The sequence below is a fragment of the Azolla caroliniana genome, unplaced genomic scaffold, assembly GCF_043228905.1.
Source record: "Azolla caroliniana isolate FFs.n. ecotype wild unplaced genomic scaffold, voAzoCaro1.0.p SCAF_16, whole genome shotgun sequence".
NCBI classification, from domain to species: Eukaryota; Viridiplantae; Streptophyta; class Polypodiopsida; order Salviniales; family Salviniaceae; genus Azolla; species Azolla caroliniana.
This window is the reverse complement of record NW_028230451.1, coordinates 11413839-11431067: the sequence shown is the minus strand read 5'-3', so window position 1 is coordinate 11431067 and position 17229 is coordinate 11413839. Positions and strand designations below refer to the sequence as shown.

General features: G+C 41.1%; 1 protein-coding gene across 2 annotated transcripts; it reads right to left on the bottom strand.

Moving 5' to 3' along the window:
* Positions 1 to 397: 397 nt before the first annotated feature.
* Positions 398 to 9941, bottom strand: LOC147853962 (S-adenosyl-L-methionine-dependent methyltransferases superfamily protein). Of its 2 annotated transcripts, none has more exons than XM_087332711.1 (8): positions 9752 to 9941; positions 9555 to 9681; positions 9364 to 9425; positions 9099 to 9260; positions 2360 to 2504; positions 2198 to 2269; positions 1039 to 1147; positions 398 to 926 (listed from the first exon to the last, which is right to left on the bottom strand). In XM_087332711.1, exons 1-8 carry the CDS (start codon positions 9906 to 9908, stop codon positions 825 to 827), a joined length of 936 nt encoding a protein of 311 aa, XP_087188837.1. In that variant the 5' UTR covers positions 9909 to 9941; the 3' UTR covers positions 398 to 824. The 2 variants fall into 2 exon arrangements, with proteins under 2 accessions (XP_087188837.1, XP_087188836.1); XM_087332710.1 differs by having other exon boundaries at positions 9555 to 9689; positions 9757 to 9941.
* Positions 9942 to 17229: the final 7288 nt, after the last annotated feature.

Genomic DNA, 17229 nt, shown 5'->3' with positions numbered 1-17229 from the left:
AATGAAACTCCAAACCTACCAACTTCAGGTATAGATTTTTAGAGGTTAAAAATTGATGATCAAGCAATACATGCCAATTGTGTCTGTCACTAGCTATGAATGCCAAGCAAAACGTTTCAGTTGCATTTCTGGCCCAATCATGCTTCAAGATGTGTTTTATAAAATCATTACCAATTTATTTGTGGGTCATGTGATCCACAATAGTACGTTGATACTCAACTATAATATTTTCTACATCCATCTCATTTAGGGCCACTTGAGATAACCAAGTGACTGTTATTATTTATGCTTACAAGTCTAAACATGAGACTAACGTATAGCTTGGAGAGGGGATGAGTGTTTTGAGTTTCATTCACACAATTCTTGTAGCAGTAATGAAAGGGACATAAAAGCAAAGTCATAAAATCCTATTAAAAATACCAATTAGTTAAAAAGTGTATCATAAATACATAATGGTTTTTTTATGAATTGAGAGGCTTATGGGTAGCCTTAAATTTGAAACATTCATCATAAGAACCATGGTGGGCTATATCTGCCTCGTTACAACGAGAATCTCGATGCATACACAGATGACCGTAAATCTTACATGGACAGGATAAAAATTTCCTGAAATGACCTCCCAACCCAAATCTTGCAAATATCATGGTGCCAAACTGGAACTACAACATGCAAACTCACGTGACCAATTAGAATTGAGACAATCTACTTCTTTAGAAAGCAAAGAGATCGAAGGACATTTCTATACATTTGTTCTGGAGACTTTATTATAACTCACTCAGCTGACCATTTATTGTATTCCCAGAGAACAATTCCAAATTTTGGTGTCACAATTTAAAGCCAGAGTGAATGGCCACAACCCCACCTACAAGATTCTCATACTCCACGTTCTGGAAACCTGCTTCTTGCACCATTCGAGCAAAGTTTTCCTGAAGTAAGTCATGAGATGAAGGAACCAGATCAATCACTGCATACTTAATCCTCAATACTCATCCGTTTTATATATAAAGCCAAGAAAACATGAGGAGAGGGAAGGGAGACCTGTCTTGGAAATTTCCGAATGCTTTCAACAAGGTATTGATAAGAGTTTCTATCCCCAGCAACCATTTCTCCAATGTTTGGGATGACAGAAAATGAGTAGAAGTCATACCTGATCAGAAAAATAAAATCTACTACACATTTACCAACGATCTTGCACATTTAAATTACAGGACCAATGAACTAAATATTCAAGATGGAACTAAATGTAAACAAAAGGCACAAATAATTACATCCATTTCCTCCCACCTGTATATGTGGGTTATGTTACTAATAGTCGTGCTGATGAACATGAGCAGAAAAAAGTGAAGTGCAAGTTTCTGTTCTCATCACGACCTATGTAGATGTCACCAGTGTACATTGAAAATACAGGACCAACGAACTACAAATTCAAGCATGGAACTAAATGTAAACGAGAAGCACAAATGATTACATGCATTTCCTCCCACCTAGATATGTGGGGTTATGTTACTCATGGTTTTGGTGTGCTGATGAACATGAGAAGAGAAAAGTGTAGTGCATGTTTCTGTTCTGAACACAACTTACATAAATGTCAGCAATGTTATGATTGGGTGCAGCGGCTGACTTCAAATATTTGGGCATCTTAAGAACCAACAGTCTAGGCAATAGGAAAGACAAAATAGGTTTGTTCGTGAAAGTGAACAGAATTTCTAAAAATTGCATAAAAACAACTAAAATAAAAGTCCTATTAGCTTTACAATCACGCATTCCTGCAAAAGAATTCATGGGTCAAAATTATCACATATATAAAGCCTACAAAAACTGTGTCCTCCCATCACATTCAATGTGTAATAACCAGACTTCGCTGTGATGAAGGGTCTTCAAGGATACAACAATAGAATCCAATCAATCTCTTCATGAATCACTAGGAAAAATTGAGCATCATTTTCAAAACAGATCTTATATTAACCAGCCATAGGCAATTAAAAACAGTTCTCTCTGTTTCAGGAAAAAAAAACAATTCTCTCACATCCAGATGTACAGTAATTAGACTTGGCCAGAATTAAGGGTCTTAATCAATACACCAATAGAGCCCAACCAGCTCTTCATGAATCGCTACTTAGATAAACGAACATAGTAATTTCAGGACATTCTTTATGTTGACCACTCTCTAGGTGATCAAAAACAAATTATCACTCACAGTTGCTTGAAAATTGGATTTTGTACATGGCCCAACTCCAAACATAGAAAGTGACCACCTCGCCGCAATACTCTGATCTCAAAAAAAACAAAGTACAACATCAGACGTCTAGTACAAGTGGAGAAAAAAGGAAGGTAACATAATATGTAAACATTTTCCAACCTGTATGCCTCTTTTAGGGCTTTGTCAATGTGAGTCACATTCCTGATGCCAAAAGCAATGGTATAGCCATCAAAAGATTCATCTTTGAAACTTAAAGATTCTGCATCACCTTCAATCCACACCAATGATTGTGCTTTGCCAAGCCCTAGCAGAAAATAAGTTCTCATTATAATAATGTAAATCGAAACCAATGGGTGAAACTTCAAAACTTGAATTTGGACGTAATACATTTCAGTAGATACACAGCTGATGCATGCTGCATATTGTGGGGTCCCATATATTGACATATTATTTTATTAGCACAAACTATCCACCTGAGTCAAGTGTAAGAATGGTGGGAACAAAGATATTGGTCACAGGCTAGGAATGAGCAGGAAATTTTCTGTAATCAGAGAAGATTCCCCAAAATTATTTTCAACCACATAATTATTCTTTTTTCAATTCTGGCAAAGTATGAAACATTGTTTCTTGTTTCCCAAAATGTTAGTTTCTGTTTCATATGATTGTGAAACCCCATTACGTAAACCATGATGTGTGAATGTTGAATATTTGCATGGATGGGATGACAAGTTCATGGGACTATGCGATCATGTGATGGCTGATATTTCATGCTGCATATCACAGCATAGTCCCTCAAAATCCTCCCTTGGGCCAAACTTAAACGGACCCATGCCAGGAAACAAGTTATATCAAGTCGCAAACTTGTTGTGTGCAGTCAGCGTTGCAACACAAGAAACTAGGGTATAGTTTTCTATAGAAATTTGGAAGCTTTGTGTGTTGTAAAGAAGTAGAAGATAGAATAACAGTTTTCTCAAATATCTAAAGGCAGAGATATCGAAACTGAAAACAATGATGGGGTTTAACACATAGGAGATATTAAAGAAAGTAGAAGTAGCTCTGCAAAACAAAAGACCCACCTCTTAAAAAAAATGTACAAGGTTGGAGTGCACGCACACACACACACACACACATATATATATGTGCTATTCAAGATACGTAGAATATGCTCTTAGAAGAAGGGCCTTAAATGCTGATGGGACAGCTAAGTCATGCCTCATAAATACCTATTTAATGCTGAGTGGGAATCTTGTCCAAGGATCCCATTCAATGTACAAAATATTTTTGTGGAAGTTGTAGTGCAGTTTACAGTTTTAAAAACAAGACTGTGCAACTCTAACAAAAATCAGAAATCATTCAATTATATAAAAACGTTTTTCTAGTTTAAACGGAAAAACCCAAGGTCCTTTAATCCCAACAGACTTCCAGTTAAAGGAGCTAGGTTACTACTCTACTAGATAATTCCTACTTGCTGAAGGCAGTTTTTGGTGAAGTGTCTTTGATAAACACTTTTTGCAGAATTCTCGGTGGTATCAATCTTTACCAGTTGGATTTGACCATCTTCTATCACCTCTCTAATGAAGTGATAGCGAATATCAATATGTTTAGTCCTTGCATGGTAAACAGGGTTCTTTGCCAAACATATGGCACTTCGGTAATCACATTGTAGGACACTACACAAGAGAGTTAACCAAATGGCCTCCTTAGAAGCCTCTACAGCTGAGATATACTCAGCTTCTGTAGTAGAGTACAACAATTTATTGCAGCTGTGGAAACCACAAAATAGCTCCCCCTACAAGAGTGTTGATGTAACCATAAGTAGATTTTCTTGTGTCTACATCTCCAACCATATCAGAATCACAATAGCCATGAAGATTCAAGTTCCTTTTGTCATAACAAATGCATTTTTCCTTAGTATCTTTGAGACTTGACTGCACCCCAATGGTTTTGTCCAGGTTGACTCATAAATCTGCATACTACTACAGCATATGCAAGCATTAGTGACCCACAAGCTGAAGCATATGGGATAGCCTACATTTTTTCTGCTTCCTCTTCGTCTTTGGGAGAATATGCTTTCGAAAGCTTTACTTGTGGGTGAATGGCACTGAAGATGACTTTGCATCAGTTATCTGAAATCTTTCCCATACCTTCTCAATGTATTTCTCGTGGGACACAAATAGTAACTTCTTTTGTTTGTCTCGTCTGATTCTTATCCCAAGAATGTGCTGAGCGTTTCTGAGATCTTTCATGGAAAATGCAGGTTTGAATTAGCATTTTATGTCCTGCAAAGTTGTTTCATGCTTTCCTACAGTTAGCATGTCATCAACATACAAAACAAAAATAATAGGACTGCCGTTAGTTTCCTTTTTCATATAGAGACAAGGATCTGCCTTAGTTTGAGTGAAGCCACTTGAGAACATGAAAGGGTCAAATTTCTTATACCATAGGCTACTTTGAATTTTACAAACTAAATTCTCTTTCCTGGAATAGTGAACCCTTCAAGCTGCAACATATAAAGCTCCATATCTGGGCGTCCATGGAGGAATGCCATCTTTAAATCCATTTGATATAACTTCTAATACAAAAGGTTGAAATAAGAAAAGTGTCCTAAGTGTATTGAAAATCCTTTTGAAAATCAAATTCTTTGTATTTGTTTATACCTTATAGCTACTAAATGAGACTTATACTTGGGTTTATCTTCATGAGCTTTACCTTGTAGACCCACTTGTTGAGTATAGCCTTTTTACCTTTCAGTAGCTCAACAAGATATCATGTGTCATTCTCAAGGAGTGGTTTGATCTCCTCTTCCTTAGCAAGCTCCCACTTGTTAGAATGCTCACATGTCCTAGCCTCTTTAAGAGTGAGAGGCTCCAATTCATTTATTAAATGAATTTGATGAAGAGATGGATCATACCTTTGGGTTGGACACCACATTTGTGTTTATCTCCTAACCCAATGATCTACATTATCTAGGATGGGTTCAAATTTAATGGAATATCTTCTTGTTGTAGTTCGGCAGTTCGTTCTTCATTTGTAGGAGGTTGTAATTAATCTTCATCTTCATAGGCTAAAATTTCTCTCTTTTGTTGTCCATCTTCTAACAATAAAACTAGTTTGTGGATCTCTACCTGTTCATCGCTTTGATATGTTATTCTTGAATCAATGGCTGTTGATGTATTTTCACTCTTTTTGTTGATTCTGATTAGGTACAATTACCTTTGAGCAACTTTGCTTCATTGAATACAACATCCCAACTTTTGATTACCTTTTACCATTGCAATAACCAAATTCTATAACCCATCTCACCTTCTGCACCATATTCCAAAAAGATGTCTTTGATGGATTTTGCATCCAACTTGTTTCTTAATTATTTTCTGATGTGGATATAAAGCTTTGTTGGAAGGTAACAGCTCAAGCCTTGCACTCTCTTTCATCTTTATTATCTCTGTACTACAGTCTCTTCTCTCTCTAGAATCTGCAACTCTTTAAATGCCTTCTCTCTCTAAAATCTACAACACTTTAAATGCTTCTCTCTCTTCCACTTTTTCCAAGATATTCCCTCTTATTCCTAGTTTATTGTACCTGTTAGGTAGTACAAGAGTCACTTAACTACCAAACAACCATTTCACCCACTTTCCCCAATTTTGTATAAATAGGCTATACCAGCCTCTTTTGTAAAAACTTTTACTTTTGTTGCTACTTACAAACAAGCTCTACTCTTTGGCTGTGTCTCTACTCTTTGCAACCATTTTTTCTACTGTTGTCTAACAGCCTTCTCACAGCTTGGCTGTGTCTATTTTGTTCTAACTGTTCCGCTACTACTATTAACAGCTTTTCTCACATGGTAACAGAGCAATGAGGCCTCCATATCCACAGCCTGATTTTTTTTGCCAAAGAGTGACAGACCTATCTTCTTTTATCCCTCCCTCCCAACCCTATAGAGGAGGTTCTCTTAGCAGCCACCCTCCCAACCTACAGAAGAGGTTCTTTTTTCTTTTCCCCTCATCTGAGCCTCACCTAGCATCTAGGGAGGAGTAGAAAGACCCTGAGCATCTACTTACAGCTGCTGTAAATTGTCCAGTTGTAGCTCAAGAGGAGGATATCCATGGCCTCACATGCCACCATTGTTTTCATCAACCATTCCCCAACTCCCCAAAGAGTCCAACTTGGATGGGAATAATTACTTGGATTGGGAACTATAGATAAAGACCTTGCTACAATACCATCGTCTATGGAATGTAGTCAATGGTAGTGAGAAGAAACCACCGGTAACTTCATCTTCTTCACCCAAATCAGTTGCTGGTTCATCTAAAGCTGAGATTGAAGCTTGGCTCGATAAGGATTCTCGTGCTCATGGTTTCCTCATGTTTAATATTAAACTGAGCATCGCTCGTTAATTTCAAGACACAGATGAAGAGACAACCAATGAACTATAGACAGCCATCAAAACCAGGTATCATAGAGCTAATCATGCTCAAATGATAGTTGTTGAGAGCCAACTAGCAAATCTCAAGATTCATGACACTCCATACATCATGGATCAAATCACGCAATTTGTTACCCTACAAAACGAATTAGTTTCCTTGGGAAGCAATCATGCCCAGGTATCATAGAGCTAATCATGCTCAAATGATAGTTGTTGAGAGGTAATCATAGATCTTCGCATGTCTGTTAGTACTCCTGTGTTAGGATGTGATAGCCAAAGTGTTGTGTATCTGGCTACAAATGCCATGTTTCATTCGCGCACTAAACACATTGATGTGCGACATCACTTTATCAGACAAGTTTTGGAGGATGGATGGTCTAGTCACATTGACCAAGATCAAAACACAGGATAATCCTGCAGATATTCTCACCAAAAGTCTTGGCAAAGCTCAACATGAGCATTGCATACAGTTAGAGGGAGTTACTTGAATGTTCACATCGGACCTTTAAGTGGGAGGTTGTTGGGTGTAAAGGCCCATAGTTCACAAATTAGGTAATTATTCGTATATGTGAACACATTATTCACCTTTTTTTTCTTGTGTACCAATCAAGGCGGTTGGGTACACCCAAAAACCTGTGTCTCTACTCTCATCTCTACTATAGTCTTGTTTACTGAACGTCATCAATCAATAGTTGCTCCCTCAAACATCCCTCTTTACCTTTAATGAGTGAGACGATTGCCTTCATTTTGTCGTTGAATATTTGCAAACCCACATCTTCAAATTGATTGAGTAGACCATTGAATGTTGAATGTGTTTAGATGCAAACTTGGCATCTTCAAGTCATGTAGCCATGAGCCTTCTCATCAAGTGAACTTGATTCACTGCAATGGTCTACACGTACATCGTTTTTAGTTTGCTCCATACCTCTGTGAGAAAAGTTGTTAATAGCAGCAACGGAAGAGTTAGAACAAAATAGACACAGCCAAGCCGTGAGAAGGCTGTTAGACAGCAGTAGAAAAATGGTTGCAAAGAGTAGAGACACGGCCAAATAATAGAGCTTGTTTTTAAGTAGCAACCAAAGTAAAAAAAAAAAGTCTTTACAAAAGAGGCCGGTATAGCCTATTTATACAAAATTGGGGAAAGTGGGTGAAATGGTTGTTTGGTAGTAAAGTGGCTCTTGTACTATCAAACAAGTACAAAAAACTAGGAATAAAAGGGAATATCTTGGAAAAAGTAGAAGAGAAAAAAGGCATTTAAAGCATTACAAATTCTAGAGAGAGAAGGCATTAAAGGAGTTGCGGATTCTAGAGAGGGAAGAATCTGGGAAGGGAGAGAATATAGTACATAGATAATAAAGATGAAAGAGAGTGCAAGGCTGGAGCTGCCACCCTCCAACAACCTCATGACCACTAGTTAACCCCTCAATATTTCCTAGAATTTCATCTAATATCGTTATTGCAACTACCTTAAGATTGAGCAATTTCCAAGTTGCATCATCTAGACCAATTGCAATGCTTCTACACATTGCCACACAAAAGCTAAGAGGAGAAAGAGTACTGATAGCTGGCATTAAATCCTTGATCTGATCGAAGATGGCACAGGCTTTCGAGAATTTGGCGTAAAAAACATCATTAATGTGAGGAAGATTCTCCATATAGATTACACAAGACCATCATTTCTATTATCCAATAACAACACTCTATCTGGTATGTTGGGAATTTATTACACTTTCCTTTTGCAATTTCAATCACTTCCAAAAATTGCTTTAAAGAACCTCAGATCCGGGTTGGTGGAATGTTTATCAACCACAAGTACTCATAAACTCCTTTCAAGAGAAAAGGACTTTGAATTGGCTTCGGAAGATGGAGGCACATGGAGACTTTCCTGTTTTGAAGTTTATGGTGTTTTTTGTCACTACCAGAAATGAAGTCTTCAATCTCTTGTATACCCTATGCTCCTTACAAGAGGATCTGTTGTCAGATCCTCAAGTACAAAAGTGATCATGGGTTCATAACAAATTGAGCACCCCCAAAATGTTTTTCTTTTCTAATGGTTACATTTCACATGTGCAGGTGGTTGTTTGAGTGCATGCTATACGATATGTCGAGTCTAGAGAAATGGCAATGCAATGCATACTGATCACATTTCAATGTTAGATACACTATGCTCCAGTTGATTATTTGTGCTGTACTCCAAAATTTAAGAGTATATTTCATGTGAGTTTGCAAGTGTTTTCCAACGAAGTTACACACAACATGATGAACATTTGGGGAGAGAGACAGGGGGGAAAGAACATTTGGGAAGGGAACACAAGACAAAATAAATAAATAGAAATGTTTCATTCTTTAGAAAAGAATCAGAAACCGTTTGCAATATGTTTCTGTGTTCACTTTTTCTGAACTTGTTATGAAGAAATCTGACATCCCAGCTAGCATCACAGTTTACTTTCAAACACAATCCAATAAAAGTCTTACCTCTTTGTTGGGCCCTTTGTTTGCCAACATTTAGCATTGCTGGATTAATGTCACACACATACACCCGGGTATCATCATCAGCCTCAATATCAGAAGGTTTTCCACGCATACCCATCTGCTCTCGTGAATAAATGGCATCAAGGACACGGAATGCAACATCACCTTAATCACAAAAGAGGATGAAGTGTCAATGACTACATAACGCAACTATATGAAAGGGTGTTTCACACAGCAAGTTCAAATATCGCAAGTACATAACAATCACCTGTACCACCAGCCACATCCAAATGTTGCATACCAGGAAAGGGACTGAGCTTTGAGATCACCCTGCAAGACAGACTCTCTCTCTCTCTCTCTCTCTCTCTCTCTATTGACTTTCCAAAAGGGCATTTCTGGCAATCATTTCCATCAAGAGGAAGTAATACTCGGCGAAGGGGGGGGAGAGGAGTGACCGACCTGTCCTTCCAGAGGCGGTGCAATCCTGCACTCATGATATCATTCATGGTATCGTAGTTTGAAGCGACGCTTTTGAACACATCCCCAACGAGTCTCCCTTTCTCCTCCTCACCGACTTCTCTGAAACCTGGAAGAGTGGCATGAATGATCTAAATGCGAATCTATGTTTCTTGAGAGAGAGAGAGAGAGAGACTGACCGAAGCTGGCAGTACGAGGTTGAGCGCGGTCAGAATGTGATGACGAGGTATCGGAACGGACTGCAGCAGCAGCAGCAGCATTGATTCTTCGCGTTGCAGCAGCAGCAGCAGCAGCAGCAGCAGCCCCGCCTCTTCTGCTGCAGCAGCTCCTCCTCATCGTCGTTGGCGTCGTCCTGATGAACGTGATGCGATCGATGATGTCGCTCAGTATGTATGTATGTATCTATCTATATATATATATGTATGTATGTATGTATGTATGCATGCTATGCTATGCTATGTTATGTCAGTCACGGATCCATGTACATATGTACATATTTGACACCAAATAATAAAGTGGCGTGGTGAAAGAGTCGTGCTTCTTATCAACCTAAAACATGCAGGTCTCGAAATGACCCAAAACACAGTGGGGAGAAGAGATATTGTGGTGTGCATGTGTTCCTTTGTGCCACCCTTTTAGCACACCCTTTTTAGGATGCATGTACCTAAGCCGACCCACCCTTTTAGCACGCCCTTTTTAGCTAAGCCAACCCAAATGGGTACCTTTGTATCAACTATAAATTGCGTAAGAAGTAAGAAGCTAACTAGGCTGGGTTTGATCTCTTATCATTTCACAATATCAAGACAAAACTAAGATTAATTATCATTAATGCTTAATCACGATTCCAATAAGGTTTTATTACAAGCTCCTTAGAGCTAGCTAAGATTAAGGAGAGAGTGAAATGAGATAGTGTGTAAGTTTCGAATCAAGGAATGAACCAAATTGAGGAGAAGCTCCTCCATATATAGTCTAAGGATGGTTGTTCTAGTTGTTATGCCAAGAGGTGACTCTTGGGCTTCTCGAGCCATTATGCCAAGAGGTGGTTGTTGAGTTCTCCTAACGTTGGGCCAAGAATGGTCGTTGAGGCATGCCCTTGAGCTAGTCATGGAGCAGTCCCAAGTGGGACAGGGTTGTCCCAACCGATGGTGGATCTAGCACTGGGACTAGGATCATGATTGGGATTAGGACTAGGTCCCTTTTTGGGTCCCAACTCACTTTGGGCCTGGTGGTTGTGTGGGACTATCCCAACCCAAACCCTGCTTGGGTTATGCTTTGTGCCAACTCCAATTGGTACTTTGTAGTTTTGTGCCAACTCGTTTTGGGGTACCTTGGCTCCTTCACGACTCATCTTGGGACCGGTTGGGACTCTTTAGGGACACAACATACACCCCCGTCTCGTGGAGCTTGAGTCCCATCAAGCTCATAAACTCGCGCTCTTGGCTCCATTCCCCTTTCCCTTTGATCAACCTTGGTTTCTCCTTTGCCTTCCTTGGTCTCCACCTCGCTCTCGAACTTGATCTCGGGCTTGAGCATAGACTCTATCTTGGCCTTTTCAATCTCTCGTTTATGTTTCAAGGTTCCTTGGGGGGTATCTCTTCTCCTTAGTTTCTTGCCTTATTTTATCAATCTCAAGGTTTCGTTCCAAGGCTTCTTCATGCTCCATCATCATAATTGAGTCCACCATCTCCTTCCTCTCATTCTCTAGCTCTGCTTTGGTTGGTGGTAATCTCTCGAACTCTTCTACATCTACCGCATCTTTGATCTCAACTTCATGTTGCCTGGTTTCTTGGAGTCCTTTCACAACACCTTGTTTGAGTCCATCTCTTCCTTCACTTCGATCTCTAGCTTTGGAGGACCCTCCTCCTAAGCCTCTTGTCACTCAACACTCCCCCTCAAGCTCAATTTGAGGTTCCTTGTCAGCTCCGGTTGATCCTTCACGCCAGCTTTGCCTAGTTGCATGCCATTAGGCCCATGCTCCATGACCCGTTGTCGTGCCCTTCGGCTCCGGATCGTTTGCGTGAGTCGGGTGGGAACCACTGGGGTTTTGGACTAGGAGAAAGAAAAATACAAATAAGGCTAGTAAAGAATAGGTATAAAGAGTTATAAGATAAGAATCTCGTGAATCCCACGAGTTTAGTATATTTAGTCAATATTTAGGTAGTAAGAGAGAATTATTTTAGCAAATTCGTGAATCCCACGAATATTTTAGATTGATTGATCATTATAGAAAAATAATCAACAAAAACTACAATGTGCTCCCCATCCTTATATAGTGATGGGAGAGACTAAGCATAGCTACATGCTTTTTTCTAATATGTTCATGCACACTAAATGTGCATGTGATGCTTTTCTAATCCTTGCTTTTATTTGCTAAATATAGTGCTCATTCATGCTAGATGTGCATGAGTCACTTTTTAGTCGCTTGCGTTTTTCTATAAAATATTCACGCACTCTAAAAATGCATGATTTACCTTTTAATAAAGGTAGGCGCAAATAAAGCACTTATAGTTATTAAATCTATTTGTAGAACACTAAAGATAAGGTAGCATAATGGTAAAGTTGAGGTTTGGCTACTTGGAGGTACAAGGTTTGAATCTTGCCCTATGCACGTGATGAATATCTTGATTTTCTTATTTTATTTATTTATATGTAATTAAATCGGTTATATTATTTTTACTTTTTCACGTAGTGTACGAAATACACTACGACACTCGCCCCCTCCGAACCCACACATCCTCCGGTATGTGCCGAAGTTGCCGATGCTCGTTGTCTCCCCTTCATCCTCCGTTTGTCCCGCTATGTCAACTTTGTCTCTCCATTTTGAGTAGACCCATTCTTTCCACCCGAACCATTGTCGCCATCCGATCCACCATATTCTTTGTTCTCTCTCGTCATATTCTTGGCTCTTGTCATTCGTGGTAGTGTCTTTTACTGGCCTCTTTCTTGTCTTCATCAACCTTGACTTTTTTCCGGATCGCTCTCGTCCGATCGACTTTCGGTTTGATCGGCTTCCGATCGGATTCATATTCGGCCGAATCGGAATCAGTTGTTTGGTTTCGATTGAGTCAGTCTCCTTCCGGCCCGGTTTCGATCTATCGGTTTCGGTTTCGGTTGGCTTTCTTTTCCTCGTTTTCACCAGCCTCGACCGGTCCAACCTCCGATTGAGTCGGATTAGCTTCTTTCCGGATCGGTCTCGTCCGATCGGCTTTCGGCTAGGTCGGCCTCCATCCATATTCGCGTTCGGCCAAGTCAGACTCAGTCGATCGGTTTTGACCGAGTCGACCCCTTTTCGGGTCGGCTTTCTTTTGGGTCGTCTTTCGGCCGAATCCTCATTCGCCCGGTTCGGCTTTCTTTCGGGTCGTCTTTCGGTTGAATCCCCTTTCACCCGGTTCGGCTTTCTTTCGGGTCATCTTTCGGTTGAATCCCCTTTCACCCGGTTCGGCTTTCTTTCGGTTCGTCTTTTGGCCGAATCGTCTTTTACCCGGTTCGGCTTTCTTTCGGATCGGAATCCCGTCCGGATCACCTTCCATCCGAACCGGCTTCCGACTTTACCTTTCTTGCCACCACCTCCTGTCTCTCCGGTCTCACGTTGGTTCTCGGACACAACCGCCGAAGTCTCTAGGATTAGTGGGCAGGAATCCTCGGTATTATCATCCTCCATTGTTTCACCCATAGCCATATTCTCGGCTATCTCTCCGTCGTATGCATCGACTTCGACCTTTGTTTTCTCTCCGCCACCTTCCGTCTCTTCGGTCTCACGTTGCCTTTCGAACGCAACCGCCGGAGTCTCTGGAATCAGTGGTGAGGAAGTCTCGATATGGCCATCCGTTGTTGATTCGTCCATAGCCACCTTCGATTCGATGTCATCTTTTGTGGCTACCTCCTTAATCACATCCGCTTCACACTCTTTATCTGCATCAATTATGCAAACATCTATTATGCTTACCCCTTTTTGACCCGATGTCTCGGGCACTTGTATCCCGAAATTTCCTTCTACACTTGAATTATCGGCCTTATCCTTCGCCATCGTTCTTTCATAAGACGAGTGGGTGTCTTGTTCCACTCTTTCTCCCGTGGTACCATCATGTTGTATTTCGGCCTTCATATTGGCTTCATCGTTTTTCCTCAATCGACCATCCTTCATGGGCCATGTCGTTGTTGACGAGATTCTCAGCTTCCTTTCATCATGTCTTCGGCATACCCTTTCGACTTTGGCCCAATCCTCGGTAAGACCGTTCGCACCGTCATCATCTTCGAGTTCGATCCCAATGTCCATCCTTTCTTTCCGATCGATCGATCTTACGAACATTAAGACTTTATCTTCTCCCACCAATCTTCGTTCCCGCTCCGAGAGTCGAGCAAAACGATGCTCGAACTCTAGGAATGCTTGTGTTGCACTTCGGTGGGTCTTCTCCGATGCCACCCATTCGTCGAATTCTCGCCGATCTCGTCCCGTCCATCTCTCATAGTCATATGCCTCCCGTAAAGCTTCTTCAAAGGACTCCCATGTCGAGTTTTGTTGTTGTATCTTGTGGATTCTCTCTTGTAGTTCGTCCGAGGCTACCCGATTGAAGGATGTCACTTGCAATCCTTCCGGTATCCCACATCGTATCATCTCCGCCTTGTAGTCACGTAGATAGCGTGACACACCCTTACCGTTGAATTCCCCGTTTCGTCGCAGAAGCCACTCTACTGCCGCCTTCATCTCCGACATCGCACGTTGTTCTTGTTGCATCCGCTCAAACATCATCATCATCATGTTCATCACCTCTTGTTGATTCTCCATCTCCTTGCCACCCGTCTTCACGTCGGGTTCACCAACTGTGTCGTGCCCTTCGGCTCCGGATCGTTTGCGTGAGTCGGGTGGGAACCACTGGGGTTTTGGACTAGGAGAAAGAAAAATACAAATAAGGCTAGTAAAGAATAGGTATAAAGAGTTATAAGATAAGAATCTCGTGAATCCCACGAGTTTAGTATATTTAGCAAATAAAAGCAAGGATTAGAAAAGCATCACATGCATATTTAGTGTGCATGAACATATTAGAAAAAAAAAGTATGTAGCTATGCTTAGTCTCTCCCATCACTACATAAGGATGGGGAGCACAATGTAATAGTGTGAAAAATATTTGGGAAATTGGATATATTTCCTAAAACACCAATTAATATAATCGTGGGATTCACGAAAATAATATAATCTATACTTGTGGGATTCACAAGTTTCTTATATCTTTCTTTCAATCTAAATACATATTCTTATCTAAATATTGATTAATCGATTACAATACACTCGTGGGATTCACGAAATTTCTATCTCTCTTTCTAATAATCTATCCATTACTAGCCTCATCTCATATTCTTCTTTCTCCTAGTCCAAAACCCCAGTGGTTCCCACCCGACTCACGCAAACGATCCGGAGCCGAAAGGCACGACACCGTCTGGTTGGCTTGTCTACTCTCAAGGCCCTCATCTGCCTTCTTCTTGTTGGGAAAACAAGTTCCTCCGGATGGGAACATCATGAGCCAAATGGAATAGAGTCGATAGGTAAAGTTGGTCGAGGCCGAAAATCGACTAATAATCGATTCAACTAATTATTAGCCAACTCGGTTGAAGCTGACTCAGGGCTACATTTGTAAATAGCCTCGATGTGCCCATTAAGGCTATATTTGTAAATAGTCTTTTATGTATATGAGTATATATATACTGACGGGAACTGCACACTCCCTATATGCAACGCTCGGCCACAACCGAGCTTAGAATCATACACAGAAAACGGGAAATGGAAGACACACGACACAAAGGAGAAGAAAATGTACACAGGATGTTTAACGTGGAAAACCCCAAACTAGGGAAAAAACCACGGCAGCCCACGGGCTGCAAACTATCACTATGTTAGTATGTACAACAGTGAGTTCACGGAGGCAACGACCTCGTGCTCACGATCTTCGCCACAGGTGGTGGTTACAACAGAGGCAACTACCTCTTTCTCTCTCTATACACTGTTACACGCTCTCTCCTCTTACACCAACAAGAATGACAACAACTATATCAAAGGTTTGCCCTAAGTCATATTTATACTAATATGACTTTTCGGCTATTTACAAATATAGCCACGATGGACTCTTAGAGACATATTTACGATTATGTCTCTTCATCCGGAGAGCACTCCTCACCGGGTCTTCACCATCCGGCTCTCCGTAGCCGGGTACTCCTCATCCGGTTCTCACCGGGTCTGCCCCATCCGGTCCTCCGTAGCCGGGTACTCCTCATCCGGTTCTCACTGGGTCTGTACCATCCAGCTCTCTGTAGCTGGGTACTCCTCATCCGGTTTCGGCCTCGGCCGAGTTTGTTCATCGGCACTGTTCTTCTCCCTTCCCATCCGGAGGGACCTATCTCCCAACATATACTTAGGTCAAGTAGTTAGATGTGCGTTGGTGATAATTGTTGTATAGTGTTGAGAATCAAGCTCAACTTGGTCTAGTGTGTGAACTCACCTTGAGAGTGAATAGACACTCCAACAGTCAAGAGTCACCATTATGTCACCACTTTGTATTCTAGCATTTAGTATGAGTCATAGAATCATATTCTATGACACATAACTTATGAGCTTTCACATTCCCCATGCTCCATGAGTCTTGTAGTTAATGAAGAGAGAGGGTGACTATATAAAGCACCCTCCTCCCACCTTGTATAATGTTCAATCTTTCTCCTTTGTTAATATACTTTACCTTGCGTATTCTCTGTGTCTTACTCTATGTCTCTCTCACTCTCTCACTCTCTCTCATACACACACACAATTCATATCTATTCTACTGCACAAAATCCATCTCTTGATTCTTTACATGGTATCAGAGCGACTTGGTAGCTCGATCTAGCCCATCTGCGTGCGTTGTGTCCTATGCCGACGACCAAGAACCGGCTCATCACTATCGTAGCTTCGCTACATAGCTCGCATTCGAAGAGAGAAGAAGAAGAAGAAGAAGAAGAAGAAGAATCAACATAATGAATACTCAAATGGGGAGTGCTCTCCCTACCGAGAAGTTGGATCGAAACAACTTCACATCTTGGAAGTACAAGATGCACCAATACCTTGTCGAACAAGGCTATTGGAGCTACATCAAAGGAGTGCACGAAGACCGACCCGTCGAAATGGCTCCCGGATATGAGACATGGGATCAAGCCACAAGTCGTGTGATGTATTGCTTGGCGACATGTGTTCACGATCACATGCTCGGCTACATTCACGAAACCAAGACGCCGAAGGAGGCATGGGAAAATCTACGAAAGATTTTCGTGGCGAACACAACCATAAGAAGGCTTCAACTCTGCCAAGAGTTGAACAACATTCAACAAAGGGACATGTCCATCACGACATACACCTTGAAGATCAAGGAGCTTTGTGACTCGCTCGGCTCGATAAGCATAAATATCGATGATGATGAGATGGTGCAAATATGCCTTGGCAGCCTCACACCACGGTTTGGCATGATGCGAACCACCATTCTAGCACGGGGGAAATCTCCCCCCTTCTTCGAGCTCCAATCAATGCTATTGGTCGAAGAAAACCATGTGACGTGCGTACAAGGAGCAATGAGTCAGAAGGCCACATGCTCTACACGCACTTGAACGGAGGAAGAGGACGCGGACGAGCGAGAGGCCG

Bases quoted from the DNA above. Each gene is read 5' to 3' on its own strand.
- LOC147853962 (XM_087332710.1), bottom strand. From the start codon at position 9,908: ATGAGGAGGAGCTGCTGCAGCAGAAGAGGCGGGGCTGCTGCTGCTGCT. The intron at 9,426-9,554 runs GTCGGTCACTCC...TCTGTCTTGCAG, and splicing joins CACCGCCTCTGGAAGGACAG to GGTGATCTCAAAGCTCAGTC. The intron at 2,505-9,098 runs GTAAGACTTTTA...ATTTTCTGCTAG, and splicing joins ACAAAGGGCCCAACAAAGAG to GGCTTGGCAAAGCACAATCA.